Source organism: Mesoplodon densirostris, chromosome 5 (assembly GCF_025265405.1).
Source record: "Mesoplodon densirostris isolate mMesDen1 chromosome 5, mMesDen1 primary haplotype, whole genome shotgun sequence".
In the NCBI taxonomy this organism is placed as follows: Eukaryota; Metazoa; Chordata; class Mammalia; order Artiodactyla; family Ziphiidae; genus Mesoplodon; species Mesoplodon densirostris.
The window spans coordinates 123737266-123753963 of NC_082665.1; the positions used below are offsets into that span (position 1 = coordinate 123737266).

General features: G+C 40.7%; 1 protein-coding gene across 4 annotated transcripts in view; it reads right to left on the reverse strand.

The window, feature by feature from the left end:
• Positions 1-16698, reverse strand: part of TBC1D5 (TBC1 domain family member 5) — a 545992-nt gene that overhangs the window by 27964 nt on the left and 501330 nt on the right. For all 4 annotated transcript variants that reach the window (XM_060099476.1, XM_060099475.1, XM_060099477.1 and 1 more), the window contains one exon: positions 4079-4178. In XM_060099476.1, coding sequence (XP_059955459.1) covers positions 4079-4178 — 100 coding nt within the window. The remainder of the gene's footprint in view (positions 1-4078; positions 4179-16698) is intronic.

Here is a 16698-nt window from a genome sequence, read left to right on the forward strand (position 1 = left end):
AGTACAAATAGAACTACCATATGACCCAGCAATCCCACTACTGGGCATATACCCTGAGAAAACCATAATTCAAAAAGAGTCATGTACCAAAATGTTCATTGCAGCTCTATTTACAATAGCCTGGAGATGGAAACAACCTAAGTGTCCATCATCGGATGAATGGATAAAGAAGATGTGGCACATATATACAATGGAATGTTACTCAGCCATAAAAAGAAACAAAATTGAGCTATTTGTAATGAGGTGGATAGACCTAGAGTCTGTCATACAGAGTGAAGTAAGTCAGAAAGAGAAAGACAAATACCGTATGCTAACACCTATGTATGGAATTTAGGAAAAAAAATGTCATGAAGAACCTAGGGGTAAAAGAGGAATAAAGACACAGACCTACTTGAGAATGGACTTGAGGATATGGGGAGGGGGAAGGGTAAGCTGTGACAAAGCGAGAGAGAGGCATGGGCATATATACACTACCAAACATAAGGTAGATAGCTAGTGGGAAGCAGCCGCATAGCACAGGGAGATCAGCTCGGTGCTTTGTGACCGCCTGGAGTGGTGGGATAGGGAGGGTGGGAGGGAGGGAGACGCAAGAGGGAGGGGATATGGGAACAGATGTATATGTATAACTGATTCACTTTGTTATAAAGCAGAAACTAATACACCATTATGAAGCAACTATACTCCAATAAAGTTATAAAAAAAATAGGAAAGACAGAAAAAGGTCATATGGAAAAAATACTAGGGTATTAAAGTCATTTTTAAAGGATATAATAAAAAAGTAGATCAAGAGCTTCACCTCAATTAATCTTTGTGTTTTCCTCAAATTTTTGCTTACAGTCAAAACTGCCTACAACCCAGAACACCCTTTAATAAACCAGCGTTATATATGCAGATGAAATAAAATGCATCTGCAGCCCCCAGGGCCACGAATTCTCTGTAGCAACCCTCGACCCTACTGTAAAAATGCAGTCATGCTATTTGTATGGTAAAAAGAATTTGACAGCCATGTGAAGGGATTCTGGCTGAAATCGAAACATATACACAAAAACAAATCTAGTTTTGTGGTTAGTTGAAAATTCACTGCATTTAATTAAAGTGCTTCCCCCTCCCATGCAATGAGAAAATGCTCTTCTGGTGCTGACTGAAAGAACAAAAATCAGAGCAAAAGCTGTTTGAAAATTCTGAGGCTTAAGTAAAGTTGGTTTAAAAGCTGCTATGTGGCCCAAACAACTTGGAAATATCCTACTCTAGGATTTTGCTAGAGTTCCAGTAAATCTTTTCAGTCACTTCTTTGTTCTCCTACTTTGGTCAAAACCAAAAATCAAGTAACACGAAGGTCACCCATGTAGCTGGAGACGGAAGAAATACACACACGTGCATGTGCACACACACATGCCCACACTTACTTTAAAATTAAAATTATATTTAAATAATTAACTAAAACTAGTTATGTAGTACATATCAGTTATTTATACATAAACTACCTCTTTGTTACTTCTTTTTGAAGCAGTTTTTTTATTGCAGTATAGTTGCTTTACATGGCTGTGTTAGTTTCTGCTGCACAGCAATGTGAATCAGCCATACGTATACACACATCCCCTCTTTTTTTTGGATTTCCTTCCCATTTAGGTCACCACAGCGCACTGAGCAGAGTTCCCTGTGCTGTACAGCAGGTTCTCATAAGTTATCTATTTTATACATCAAAGTGTATATATGTCAACCCAATCTCCCAATTCATCCCACCCCCTTCTTTTTGATGCATTTTAAACTGTGATGCTGTAAGATTCATGTAAAATCAATTCTATATGAATTTTAAAAATTGATCATAAAGAAACATATAAATAGAGTTTTGAAGAGGGTGGAAGCAGATGTGACAGGGAACGTCTTTCTCTGATTACAGATACTACCCTTTTGATCACCTACCGCGGTTTCTCCTGCAGCTTCCCCTCCTGAGCCCTTTCTCTGGAGGAGGGGTCAAGAGAGCAGAAAGAAGGCAGAGGATAGAACAGTGCCCAGCGAGCGGGAGGCTGCGCGACACTTGGTTCAAGCACCTCTCCAAAGCCGTAAGAGAGCGTGTGTTACTGGCTCCAGGTCAGTATGTTTTAGGCTACATCCAGACGACAGCCGTTTTGGCCACATGTCATGGACTCAGGACCCAGAAGGCTGGGTGACTGATAGAATCTGAGGTATAAAGTCTATATTCATCCCTCTTGAGTTTTTTCATTCTTCTAAAAAAGAGGAAGGACGACTGAATTTTGGAGGCAAGTGAGGATTGTGTTCCTGATTTATTATTGAGACCAACTTGCCAGAGCAAAGTCAAGTACAGGAACTTAATTATCTGGATAATTTTGCCACCAGGAATTCACTTTGCCTTTGTCTCCATTACTCGGCTAATTCAAATGATTAGATTTTGCCTGGGCTGTCACTGTTATTCCTACATAAAGTGTTTGTCTATAATAAGCTTCATGTTCTACAAACAACTGCTCCCTGAGTCTAGGAAAACCAAGGACTGAGCTTCAGGGCTGTCTTAGACGTACAACAGTTATTTAAACACTCGTTTAAAGGGTGAAAAGTAGGAATTTATACCATATGCTTGTACATGTGTGAAAGGTTATATAAGATTCTTCATTTTAACATCATTTGTAATGTTAAAAGATTGGCAACATCTTAGATGCTCATTAGTCTGGGGTTAAATGAATTACGATACAGCCATATAAGGAGATTCAGTGCAGGTGTAAGAAAGCACGAGGCCACTCTCTGTATTCACATAGAAGTGCTCTCCATAACATAGTGTTCAATGAGAAATCAAAGTGCACAACAGTGTGAGGGTTATGCTCTACTTGCACTCTGAAAGGATAAGTGCAGGGTTATATTGGTTTGTACAAACATAGTTTATTTCTGAAGGCTAAACACGAAACTGATAAAAAATGGCTGTTTTCAATTGTCAAAAATAGGATTGAGCTGTGAGATATACATGATTTTCATCTGTTTTGTTCACTAGTATTTCTCCAGTGTCTAGAAAAGGGCCTGGCATGTTGCAGGAGCTCAATATTTGTGGAATAAAATGAAGAAAAATTTAAAAAACCAAACAAACATAAAGTCTGTCTTCAGCGAAGGCCCCAGAAATGCGCCATGCTCATGGCCCCCGCCAGTGGGAAGGGGCCTTGGAAGGTTCTCTTTGGTTTCCCCTCCTAGATGGGGTATGTCCTGATTTCTCACAGTGCTTGGTATTGCTACTTCTCCACACTCACCAGGCAGCATACCGGCCATTTCCATGAGATAACATGTCCTGTTTACCTAATTTGCTCCCAAACTACATATACTAGACACTGGAGAATGGAGAAGGAAAGGGTGTCCATAAGTGGGCTGAAAATAACCACAGTATGGATTATAAAAGTTCTGCAAGCAGAATGGAGTTCCTGAAGCAATACACAGGTGGTCCAGCAGAGACCTCTTCTAATACAAAACACAGAACTTTCACAAAAGTAGAGAATAAGGCCTGAAGACTCTCTCATGTGACATATGGGCAACTCACACATAAACTCAACTTCAAACTAAGACATTTTTTTTTTTAAGACATTTCTTAAAGTATAGGCACAGTCAGAAGTAAGAAAAGGTCAGGGTCCTGACATGCATTTTGGGCAGGTGGTTAAAAACATATACTTAAAAAAATAACGAAAGCACTGCCAAAATAATCATCACGTGAGTGATGATAGGCAGGTTAGCACAGGAGTAGAACTGACCATCTAATCTTGAAAGTTCAATATTTCATTTTGGTTTGGGGCAGAGAGATATTTACAAAGGGCAGAGTAGCCGTTAAGAGCTGAAATCTAGAGTCAGACTGCTTGATTTTGAATTTCTCATCTACTCACTGGTGTTATAATTTGGGGAAACTGTATTAATCCCCGTGCATCAGTTTCCTCATGTGCACAAGGTGGATAGTAACCGTACACCTACTACAGCTCTGCTGTGTGGGTTGCATGAGATAATTCACGTAAAGCGCTCAACACAGGCCCTCGCGGCCGGGTTGTTACTGTCACGACTGTCAGCGTGCCCAGGGCCAAAGTACTTCACTCACCAAGATGAGTGTCCATCACCTTCGCACAGTATTTGCACATGGCATCCAGGTCATTCAACTGTCCCTGAAGGAGGGAAATCTGGGCTTCTAATTCTTCTTCCTAAAATGAAGGGAGCAAAGATATGAAAATGAAGAAAAAAAAATCAAAGAAAATCCCCAAATTCCTCCAAATGATCGGGACTGTTAAAGAGCCACAGTGTCTTTTCAGCCCTAGACAGAACAAGAGAAAGCAACAAAGAAACAACAGCAAACCCACTACTGCCACCACCAACAAACCAGAGTAAGGGTAAAGTGGAGGTTTAAAAAAATCTGGACTTCTCCTAATTGAATGCCAGCTTTGCGCCACGTGTAAATGTTTACCCATACAACCTCGTATTACAGAAGTACATAAAATATCTTCAGTAACTACCGAGCCACACCAATTGAGAGAGTAAACGGGATTTCAGTGGACCCTACTCCTTAGGCAGCTGGTACAAGACCGTTACATTTTCTCACACACATTTGAGAAACCAAAGATTTCCATTTGTTTCAGACAAATCTCATCGTTTTCTGGACAATGATAATCTCTTAAAACGTGAGATTTCCCAAAGCACTTGGAAAAGTTCTGTCCCCACAGCCCATAATTAGCTGCTCTTACGTCTCCTCTCTTGATAGGATACTAGAGGATTGTATTTATTTGACTGTTTCCAGGAAAAAAATACTCTGGGTGGGATAATTATCTAAACAGTAAAAGACAATCTAACTGTAACAAAAGGATAAAATGTGGGTTTTGGGTTTTTTTTTTTTTTTTAAGAAAAAAAGGAATACATGCAAGAAAGTTCCCAAGGAAATTTCGAAGATTAAGGGAGTTTTTCTCAGAGAAAGAGAGTAATCCTCAAAGTTGGACGAGGCTAGCAAACTGATTTTCCAGTGTTAGACACTTATCTTTTCACATAAGAATCCTCTGTGTCACCAAGAAAAAGGGAAGAGAAACCTCCCAAGAGATACTTTTTCTTAGAGACTGAATATAATTTGACACATAGATGGAAATCAACAGTTGAAAAGGTTACTTGTAGGTGTACCACATTTTAGCAATACACATACGCAGCACTGAAAAGCACTGCTTTTAACGGCTGCCTGGAGGATGAGCCCTTAGGAATATGCATTTAAATGCTTGACGCAGAAAACAGACATAGCCATAGCTCTAAAAACAAATTACTGTGAAATGCCCACTGTAGGATTACACAAGCATGAACCATGTACTTTATACATCCCACAAGGAGAAGCAGCTTCTCTTCTGATACTCAAGTAAAGACAAATGCAACCAGGAGAAGCTCAGACAGGGAATGATTACTGGGGCCTTGGGTAGGTGGTTTCAGGGCATTTTTCTTCTCCTTTGTGTCTGCACAAACTTGAGTTTCCCCGTTCTATCAGGACCCTATAGGAATCACAGAAAGAAGGCTACATGTGTTGGTTAATCCTGGTTGTGGTTCGTCTCCAAAGATGGCCGCCATCCATTCCTTCCCTCCCTCAATGTACATGCCGTTCCACTCATCAAGAGGTAGTGTCTATTTCTCCTCCCCTCGAATCCTGGCTGGCCTGTCACTTGCCTTGATCCAGAGAATGCAGCAGAAGTCAAACTGTTCCAGCTGGGGGCTAGTGTAAGAGGCCTGCCAACTTCTGCTTTCTTCTGCTTTCACTAGAGGAAGAGGGCTACCATAGTTAGTTGTCAAGAAGCTCAGGCTAGGATACTGAAGGGGAGGAGAGACAATATGGAGAGAAAGAGGCCACAGGAGAAGCAGTGAGGTCCTAGACACGTGAGTGGCGTCCTCCTGGACCCTTCAGCTCAACCTGTCTGAAGCCAGCGAATGAGTAACCCAGTCAGCATCGCGTGGAACAGAAGAGCAGCCCGACCCAGCCTCGTCCAGATGCCTGGCCGGTAAACCTATGAGAAGTAACAATGCCGTTTTGAGGAGCGGGGTTTGGGGGTGGTTTGTTACGTAGCCACAGATAGCTGACACGGCGGTGGGACGGGAAGAACACTAGAGTGGTATATGGCACGAGGAAATCCGAGTTCTATTCCTGGTCCTGCTATTAACAAGTCATGTCAACTTCAGTAACCCTCGAGCCAGTCTGGGCCTAACTCTGGCACCCTCTGGAGAAGGCAGAAGTTAGATACTTTGCTCCCAAGGAGTTTACAAGCTTGGAGTTGGACTAGGAAAGGTATATAAACTAGAGGATGAGGGAGAGTACATGAAAGTCTTACAAAGAAATAAGAATAACTGCCCTGGGAATACTGATCCCAGCCTCCTGTCCCTCCTGTGGAACAAGTCACCTTTTCAATGTGTCACAGATACCAACCCAACTGGAAGAGTCTCGAACTGTACTGAGGCCAGTTCGTGGCAGTCTTTTGAAAGAAGGGGACCCAGATATGGCCAGAGTCTGTCCTTGCACTTGGCTACGATTTGGGGTGCTGAGAGCCTGGAATGGACAAAGGACACCAGGAATGTACCACCTCCTGGCTTAAAAACCTCTTGTCTATTTACTCTATGTATGAGTTTAGTTTGGATTAAGCCATCACTTCTTGTAAGATGCAAAAGCCCTTGGGAGCCTTAAACCCCAGCAGTCATTCCTACCTCAATGGATTTATTGTATTCAGTTTGTTTTCTTTTTAAAAGCTGGGAGGGAAGAAGAGCTGGAGGGGACGCAGGCCTTGCCTGTGGTTGGTGAGGCACTGACAGTTGTAGGGAAGTACGGAGCTCAAGGGGGTCTCTTCCTCCAAACGCGTTACCGTGCTGGTAGGAACACGACTATAAGGAAAATGCGCTGAGACTGGCGCCCTCTGAACTGTGCAGTGCACAACCTGCACAAGCGTACAGGGCAGACCCGAGAGCGCGGCAGCCGGAAGCGCGTGCTGGCTGAGCACACGGGGATATAAGACACAGTCTTCCAGGCGAGCACTTGTGCTTAGGACACCGATGGCAAGTGAAGAGCATCTTGCTTGCCAAAATCCTGAGTAAACTTCAATACAAATGGAAACTGCTCTGTAGAAAGTGGCACAGTTTTCATTAATTTAAACCTTTTTTTTTTTTCCAAAGGAAAGCTGACACTAAAGCCCAATTATGAGATAAGAGGAGCATTCTGGTTGAAACAGGTTGAGGGGCGCAAGAACCTCTTCCGTTTGCAAGTGCGAAATTCAGTGTATGATCTCTCTAGAGTTTGCTTCATCTTAAAATATTCCTAAGCCCTTCAACAATCACTCAGACTTTATAAATAGAAATGGCATCACTTGGAGGCAAAAGGGTGGCTTGTCATTTATTCTTCACTCTTTCATATAATTACAGATAAAAGAAGAGCCGAGAATCAAGCTTCTAAAATTGTGAGAACTGACTTTCCATTCCTATCTTAGCTTCTAAGGCTCCACATGCCTCCCGACTAATGACTAACATGCTTCAGACACTGACAGCTTTAGTCAATTGTTTTCGTTAATGGTCCTCTGTAATCAAAAACAAATGCTTGGCTAATTGCCTTGAGGTTTTACAAAAACAACCGGTTAGTGTCATTTTTATGTATAAATAAGACATGAAGAGAAACGCTTACTATATTTACTTTCACATACATGTTCTGTTACAGGAGGGAGGATGGCGAAACAGGGCGGAATTCAGGGGAAGACACACCTGGGTTCGAATCCTCTTTCTACCAGTTACTGGCTGTGTAATCTTGAACAAGTTCCTTAATTTCCTGGTCCCCTCACCCCCACTTGGCAGTATTGGTGGGAGAAGCAAATGATCACACATGGAGAGTGTCTGGCAAAGAACAGGTACTCCATAAAGGCAATTATTCTTTTTTTAAACACTTTTTTTTATCAGGTCAAAACAATAAAATAGATTTTAAATACAGAGGTCTATGATTCACTCTTGGTTTAAAACTTTTATGTGGTTCAGCTCAGAAAGATGAATTAGGGCTTGGGAGCCCATTACTGTCTTAAGTTCTGGATAATGAACTGATGTGTAAGGCAAGAAACTGATGGAGGATTATGAAGTAGGGTGGTGTGCAGACGTGTGCAACACAGCACCAGATGGACCTGGCAGCCCTGCAGAGAAGGACCAAGGACGAGGGCCGTCCCATCAGAAGAGGAAAACAGCCGTCATCTAACCCTTTTATAGTGGTTATGATATGCGAGACCCTGCGCTTCACATGCATGAACTCATTTAATCCTCACAATAAACCTGTGAGGTAGACCCTCTCATCATGTCCTACATGAAACATGGTCTCCTCTGTAAGCCACGTTCTTTGGAAGTGATGCCAAGGTTGACAAAGCTGTTTGAGAACCCAAGTCACTTAGCCCACTACTCCTATTTCCCCATGTATATATATTCTTTCTTATGCTTGATTACTACTAGGACTTACAAGGAATAACGTCGTATCTCAAGTTTCCTTTAAGAGAAATTCACTATTTCCAATGTTAAGTCCTAACCCCAAATGGCTTACTAAATTATTTTCCTTCAAAAACACTCAGGTATGATTGGCTGTGTTCCATTTAGTTTGTGGAATGATTTCTGCTTGGACTGTATCTGGAGAAATGTTTTTTGAATTTGCTTTTTAAAAAGTGGTGCTTCTACCACCATTCACCCCCAAATAGTTGATGCATTGTTACACTTCCACTCACGTATTATATGTCTCAAATGTTTAAATTGTTTTATAATATGTGGATTAAATATATCAATTTTGTTAAATGCTTCAACATATTTATGTTCTTTCTGGGTTAATAACAGGATGAGATTTTGTAGTTTATTGTTTATTCACTTATTCATTAATTTCTTCAACAAATATATTCATTTGTATTGTGCTGGCCCTTGTGGGAAATATAATAACAAACGAGACATGTATTCCAACCTCTGCAAATTTAGCAGGAGGTCAGACCTATACATCAAGCCAAGAGGGGGGTCAGGGAAGTTTTGCAGCAGATATGAAAAAAGAAACTTCACAGTTATGGGGAGGGCAGATGGCCTCCACAGAGATAGAAATGAGGGCAGATTTTCTGGAAGAGGCAGCATTTTTGATGGGTCTTGAAGAAGGGGGACTTGGCTCAGAGGAAACGAAGAAAGATGTTTTAGGAGGCAGGGACCCAGTGAACAAAGGAGTCGAGTCAGAAAAGTTCGGGACACGGGCAAAGAGCCTGTCACTGAGTCGAGGAGGGCGTGGAGAACAGCGGGAGTGGAGGACCGGCAGGAAGGCTCCCCTCCCTCCCTTCCATCCCTGTTATGTTTCTGCTTCACATACTGATGTTTCGGGGGCTGGGGCCCAACGTGCGGACTGCGGTGCCCACTGCCCTGACACGCTGCCCTGCTCGTGATCACACAGGCAGCAGCAGGGTCCTTGTCCATGGACTAATGGAGACTCCAGCGCGCTTGGTTTGGAGAAAAGTGGGGCAGGAAGGGCACCAGGGTGGAGTTCCGCTGAGCTTCCGAGCGGGGTGTCCTCAGACTGCAGAGCGGCAGACAAGCAACAGACACCGACTGGCAGGCAGCAGGAACAGGCTAAATATAGCAGCCAGAAGACAGGAGAGACACCCCGTCGTTATCGAGCAGATGGGTGAAGAAGGAGTGGGAAGTGAAGGAAACGGAAAGTCTCGAGGAGAAAAAGTGGGAAGGCCTCAGATGTTCTGAGGAAGCTGTGGTTACATAGGGCAAAATACACACATGGTGCGGATGGAACCCCAGCCGGAGCATATGGTGTCAGCAGAGGAAGATGCCACTGGAAAACACAGACGAAGAGCACGAAGAAGGCTTTTCAGGAGCATAAAAATCAGTGCTCTGGGTGTGGGACGCAGGGAGTGAGCTGGGGAACAGTCAGCAGCCCTAGCATCAGTGTGTATCACACCCACACGGACCTCCTCTGTGACCCCCACCTGAAAGCCGAGCTTGCTGAGCCTCAGTTTCCTGTTTATAAAATGGGGATAATAATAACCCCTATCTCAGCTGACTGCTGGGGATTGAATTACATGAGATATTCCAGATGAAGTGCTTTGCACAGTGCTTGGTGAATGGTAAACACTCAGTAAATGTTCCTTTTGTTGTCTTTAGATTATTAATATAGTTTCTATAAAGTTATTCCAAGGAATTAGGGACACGGGCAAAAACAACTCCCAGGAAATTCCTCGTCCTTTCAACACAGATCCGAAATGTCTAGTGACAGGGGACTTGGTAACCTGTGGTACGGTACACATTGATGCACAGAATATTATGCAACTTGAAATTAAATGTTCTCACAGGAGAACATTTAACAATAACATATATACTGACTAGAAAAGTAGTAGGCAAAGAATGATTCTGTTTTTGGAAAAAAGGGGAAAGACATTCAGCAAACTGTTTATATTGGTTATTCTCCAAACGGTGCGATTGTAGGTCATTTTCCCTCTTATTTTTTCTGGGTTTTCTACAGTGAAATCAGATCATACTTTTGTAATCATCAAATCAAATTATTATTCAAATGACATAATAGAGAGAAAATAAGACAAAAAAGTAAAAGGTGATTACTAAGGAGAAAAAGGAAATATTAATATTTTTAAATTACTAAAACTGATTCCAAATCAAACTGTAAGCAACACTGTAGTCTAAACAAATCTGCTCCCTAAACAACACTAAGCAGTAAGAATAACTTAAATGAAATAATTTGTGAAAAAGTAAATGATTATAATATTTTGTCCAATGTACAACATACAAGCCCTGAGCAGCACTTTCAGGGTAATGGCTCCTTTCTCTGCACTTAAAGTGGGAATATCACTGGATGCTGTTCTGCATGGGTTGCCTAGAAACAATGTGATTCTCAAAGACACAAAAAAGTAAAGATGGTTATCAAGTTTCCCCAGTAAATAAAACAGTTCCTATTTTCAGACAGGATGTAAACAAACATGTTAAATGTGAATGAAAAAGGCCTTTAGAAATTCTGAACTGAAACTCAAAGCTTAACGTATTTAGCAACTCATATCATTTCAGTGCTGGAATTTCCTTTAGAGATAATGTATTTCAACCCCTTATTTTTATAAATAAATTTTAATATGGCTAGGTGGCTAGCTAGGAGCAGAACTTACACAAGTGGACTTTTTTTTTTTCTCAGTCACTGAAGCAGTGCTATGTCCCAGCACTGAGACGCATACCACCTGTGGACACCAGAGATGTCCTTCCTCACAGGATGGGTTTTCATAACAAGCGCGGAGGCCTTTCCCTCCTCCCGATGTCATGCTATAATGGGGTGATGCTCCTTCCAGCCTGTTATAGCCTAGAACAAAGGTGCTAAAACCTAAACTTGACAGTACTTTATGAATTTTCATACTTTAGTTTCCTCCAGCAAGCTGAATAAAACAACTACATTAAGGAATACTGCCCTGGGTTAGATGGGGGAGTAGGAGACACCAGAAATCTGTCTCCCCACCTACACAATAATTGCACCAGCAGAATCTGCCTGATGTAACTATTTTGGAATGTTGGAGTCTATTGAAGACTGTCCACTTCCCAGGGAAGGCATGGAGATTGTAGTTGATTTCGGTCCATTTCAGCTCTTAGCACAATAGGAGCTCCCTGGGAGCTATGCTAACCCCTAGCCCTGTGGCAGGCAGCTGTGCCCTTGTTCTTAGAGCAGCTTGCATGCAGCTTGTGGGAGCCAGAGTGGGCAAAAAGGACCCTGCCCTTCAAATATCAGGGATCTGTGCTGATCACTGATTGCTGTTTCTGATCACAGAGGTGCAGACAAAGAGGAGGGTGGGCACTGTCACACCTCCTTCCATTACTGCAAACTTCTCCCTCTCCAGATGAAGTGACTTCCACTGGATTTAAACAGCCTGCACCCTTTATGCCCCACTTCATTTTTCTCTTTCTCCCCTTTGGGGAGCCAGACATTAAAGACTAGGACATTTAGATACTTAATATTTTGTAATAACCTATAAGGGAAAAGAACATAAAAAAGAATATATATATATATAATATATATATGTATATATATGTGTATATATGTATATATTTATCCCTAGGATGCAAGGATGGTTCAGCATATGAAAGTGTGAACAATACCACATTAACAAAATGAGAAAAAAATGCATGATCATCTCAATAGGTGCAGAAAAAGCATTTAAAAAAATTCAACACCTTTTCATGATAAAACCATTCAATTAACTAGTGAAAGGAAAGTACTTCAACATAATAAAACCCATACATGAAAAATGCCACAGCAAACATCATATTCAATGATGAAAGACTGAAAGCTTTTCCTTTAAGATCAGGAGTAGAAAAAATAAGGATGTTCCAGCTTCACAACTTCTATTCAACACTGGAAGTTCCAACCAGAGCAATTACACAAGAAAGAGAAATAAAAAGCATTCAAATTGGAAAGGAAGAAATAAACTATCTCTGTTTTTAAATGACATAATCTTATATGTAGAAAACCATAAAAATTGCTGAAAGAAATTAAAGAGAAATAAATGGAAATAAAATTCCAAGGTCACGGATTAGAAGACTTAACATTGTTAGAATGTCAATACTATCCAAAATGACCTACAGAGTCAATGCAATCTCTATCAAAATCCCAATGATGTTTTTGCAGAAAGAGAAAAATTCAACCTAAAATTCATATGGAATCTCAAGGGACTCTGCGTAGTCAAAACAATCTTGAAGAAGAACAAATCTGGAGGACTTACACTTCCTGATTTCAAAACTCACTACAGATTTACAGTAATCAAAACAGCATGGTACTGGCAAAAAGACAGACATATAGATCAATAGAACAGAATAAAGCACCAGAAATAAACTCTCACATATAGGGTCAAATAATTTTTGCAAGGGTGCCAAGACCATTCAACGTGGGAAAGGACAGTATTTTCAATAAATGTTGCTGGGAAAACTGGATAACCATTTGCAAAAGAATTGAGTTGGACCCTTATCTCTCACCATAAACAAATAATTAACTCAAAATGGATCAAAGACCTAAATGTAAGACATAAAACTATAAAACACTTAGAAGAAAACAGAGCAAAACTTCATGAAGTTAAATTTGGCAATGATTTCTTAGATATGACACCAAACGCACAGGCATCAAGAGAAAGAGTAGAAAAACTGGACTTCATGAAAATTACAAAAATTTTGTGCATCAAAAATTTTTTTGTGCATCAAAAAACTGTGCACAAAAAATCAAAAAATTTGTGTTTTTGTGCACAACAGAGTAAAAAGGCAGCCCACAGAATGAGAGAAGATATGTGCAAATCATATGTCTGATAAGGGATTAATACACAGAATATATAGAGAACTCTTAAAACTCAATAGCAACGAAAACAAAAAAACCCAACCTGATTAAAAAATGGGTAAAGGACTTGAATAGATATTTTTTCAAAGAAGATATACAAATGGCCAACAAGCACATGAAAAGATGCTCAACATAACTAATCATCAGGGAGAGGCAAATCAAAACCATAATGAGATACCATCTCATACCTATTAGCATGGCTACTATCCAAAAATCAGATAATAACAAATGTTGGTGAGGATGTGGAGAAATTGGAACCCTTGTACACTGCTGGTAGGAATGTAAAATGGTATAGGGTGATGTGGAAAACAGTATGAATGTTTCTCAAAAATTAAAAATGGAATTAACAAATGATCCAGAAATTCCACTTCTGGGTATATACCCAAAGTAACTGAAAGTGGAGTCTCAAAGAGATATTTATACACCCATGCTCACCGAAGCATTATTCATAATAGCTAAAATGTGGAAGTAATTCAAGTGTCCACTGACAGATGGATGGATAAGCAAAATGTGGTTTAAGTACCTACAATGGAATATTATTCAGCCTGAAAAAGGAAGGAAATCCTGACATATGTTACAACGTGGATGAACCTTGAAGACATGCTAAGCTAGTCAGAAAAATACAAATACTGTATGGTATTTACATACAGTACCATTTATATGAGATACTTAAGAGTAGTCAAAATCATAAAGACAGAAAGTAGAGTGGTGGTTGCCAAAGGAAGGGTGGCGAGGGAGGCGAGGGTTATTGTTTAACGTGTACAGTTTCAAATTTACAGGATAGGCTGAGTTACGGAGATGGATGCACAACACAATGAAAGAATTTAATACCACTGAACTGTACACTTAACAATGATGAAGATGGCTGATTTTATGTCCATTTTACCAAAATAAAAAAAAATACTGCCTTCTTATAAAGTTAAAAATGGCCTGCCTTAAAATAAGCGTGGCCAGGTGAGGCATGGGCCAGACTTCTGCCAGCCGGGCTCTCTGATCACTCTCCCTCATTTGATCACTAACAGGGACCATCCGAACCTGTTCCCCGAAGCAGCCCACGAAGAGCTGCAGGACAGGGCCACCAGATGAAATAGAGGGAGAAACTTATTTTTCCATGCAAACATTTGCTGTATTGTCTTTCAGCAAATCCCTCAAGTTGACCAATTACATAATAAATCCACATTCACTTCATTGGTTTCCATGTGGCAATGTTCCAAATATCCTTTTGAAGTCAGGTGTGGGCAGTTAAAATAATTAACTCAATCACGAGCTTGCAGTGGGTGGGACAGGGGATACGGATTGTTTATAAACAATAATTTACAAGTAGAACATGTGAAGCTCACAAAATTTAGAGAAAGAAGTTTCTTCTTATTCAACTTCCTCTCATAATTTTTACTGAGGAAGTAAAAAAAAGATCTTAGTTTCTTACCCCATTTTATTTTTCTGGGCTCTGATAAGGCAGAAATTATCGATTGTCCAGGCATGACTAGTAACATTTTTTTTTGCAGAAGAGAGTTAAACACAGCCTCTCTGTGCTTCAGTACTCTCATCTGTAAAATGGGCGATAATTACAGAACTGACCTCAGAGTCTTTTGAGGGTTAAAGGAGCTAATACATGCAAAATATCCTAAGAGCAGAGTTCACGCATGGAAAGCACTTACCCATCACCCACTAGGAGAACATGTTCACACCAGGATGTATCTGAAGCTGGCTTTATCTATAGGAAATCTCATTTCTGATTTGGTATTCCATTAACCTTACTCAGACTAATTCTTTTCAATCTTTAACATGCATGAAAATCACCTGGAGAATGTCTAATTTAGCAGGTCTGAGGTGGGGCCCGAGAGTCAGTACTTCTAACAAGCTCCCAGGGGATGACTACACAGCTGGTCCATGGATCACACTCTGAATGGCAAGGATTTAGACTTACTTCTGAACACAGCTGCTAATCCCGCTGGGGAGGTTGTGAAGCACTTTACTATTTCCCTGCTCTAAGGCGGTTTTAACAGATGGCTGCATGGATAGATGCCTATTTGGTAACAGTACAAGAGACCTCTTCTCAACATGGAGTAGGATGCAGGGAGGAGAAGCAGGGTGACAGGCTCCCAAGACAGCTTTCCAACGTCCCTATGCCAGTTCTGTTCAGAGTGGCTTCACTGTTCTATTCAAAAGTAATTCTTACACTGTTTGGGGTCAATTTATTCTACTGTAAGTACAAGCACTTATTTAAAAAAATTTTTTTAACATCTTTATTGGAGTATAATTGCTTTACAGTGGTGTGTTAGTTTCTGCTGTATAACAAAGTGAATCAGCTATACATATACATATATCCCCATATCTCCTCCCTCTTGCGTCTCCCTCCCACCCTCCCTATCCCACCCTTCTAGGTGGTCACAAAGCACTGAGCTGATCTCCCTGTGCTATGTGGCTGCTTCCCACTAGCTATCTATTTTACATTTGGTAGTGTATATATGTCCATGCCACTCTCTCACTTCGTCCCAGCTTACCCTTCCCCCTCCCCATGTCCTCAAGTCCATTCTCTGTATCTGCGTCTTTATTCCTGTCCTGCCCCTAGGTTCTTCAGAACAGTTTTTTTTTTTTTAGATTCCATACATATGTGTTAGCATACGGTATTTGTTTTCTCTTTCTGACTTACTTCACTCTGTATGACACACTCTAGATCCATCCACCTCACTACAAATAACTCAATTTCGTTTCTTTTTATGGCTGAGTAATATTCCATTGTATATATGTGCCACATCTTCTTTATCCATTCATCTGTCGATGGACACTTAGGTTGCTTCCATGTCCTGGCTATTGTAACTAGTGCTGCAATGAACATTGGGGTACATGATATTTTTAGAATTATGGTTTTCTCAGGGTATATGCCCAGTAATGGGATTGCTGGGTCATATGGTAGTTCTATCTTTAGTTTTCTAAGGAACCTCCATACTGTTCTCCATAGTGGCGGTATCAATTTACATTCCCACCAACAGTGCAAGAGGGTTCCCTTATCTCCACACCCTCTCCAGCATTTACTGTTTCTAGATTTTTTGATAATGGCCATTCTGACTGGTGTGAGGTGATACCTCATTGTAGTTTTGATTTGCATTTCTCTAATGATTAATGATGTTGAGCATCCTTTCATGTGTTTGTTGGCAATCTGTGTATCTTCTTTGGAGAAGTGTCAATTTAGGTCTTCTGCCCATTTTTGGATTGGGTTGTTTGTTTTTCTGATATTGAGCTGCATGAGCTGCTTGTATATTTTGGAGATTAATCCTTTGTCACTTGCTTCATTTGCAAATATTTTCTCCCATTCTGAGGGTTGTCTTTTCATTTTGTTTATGGTT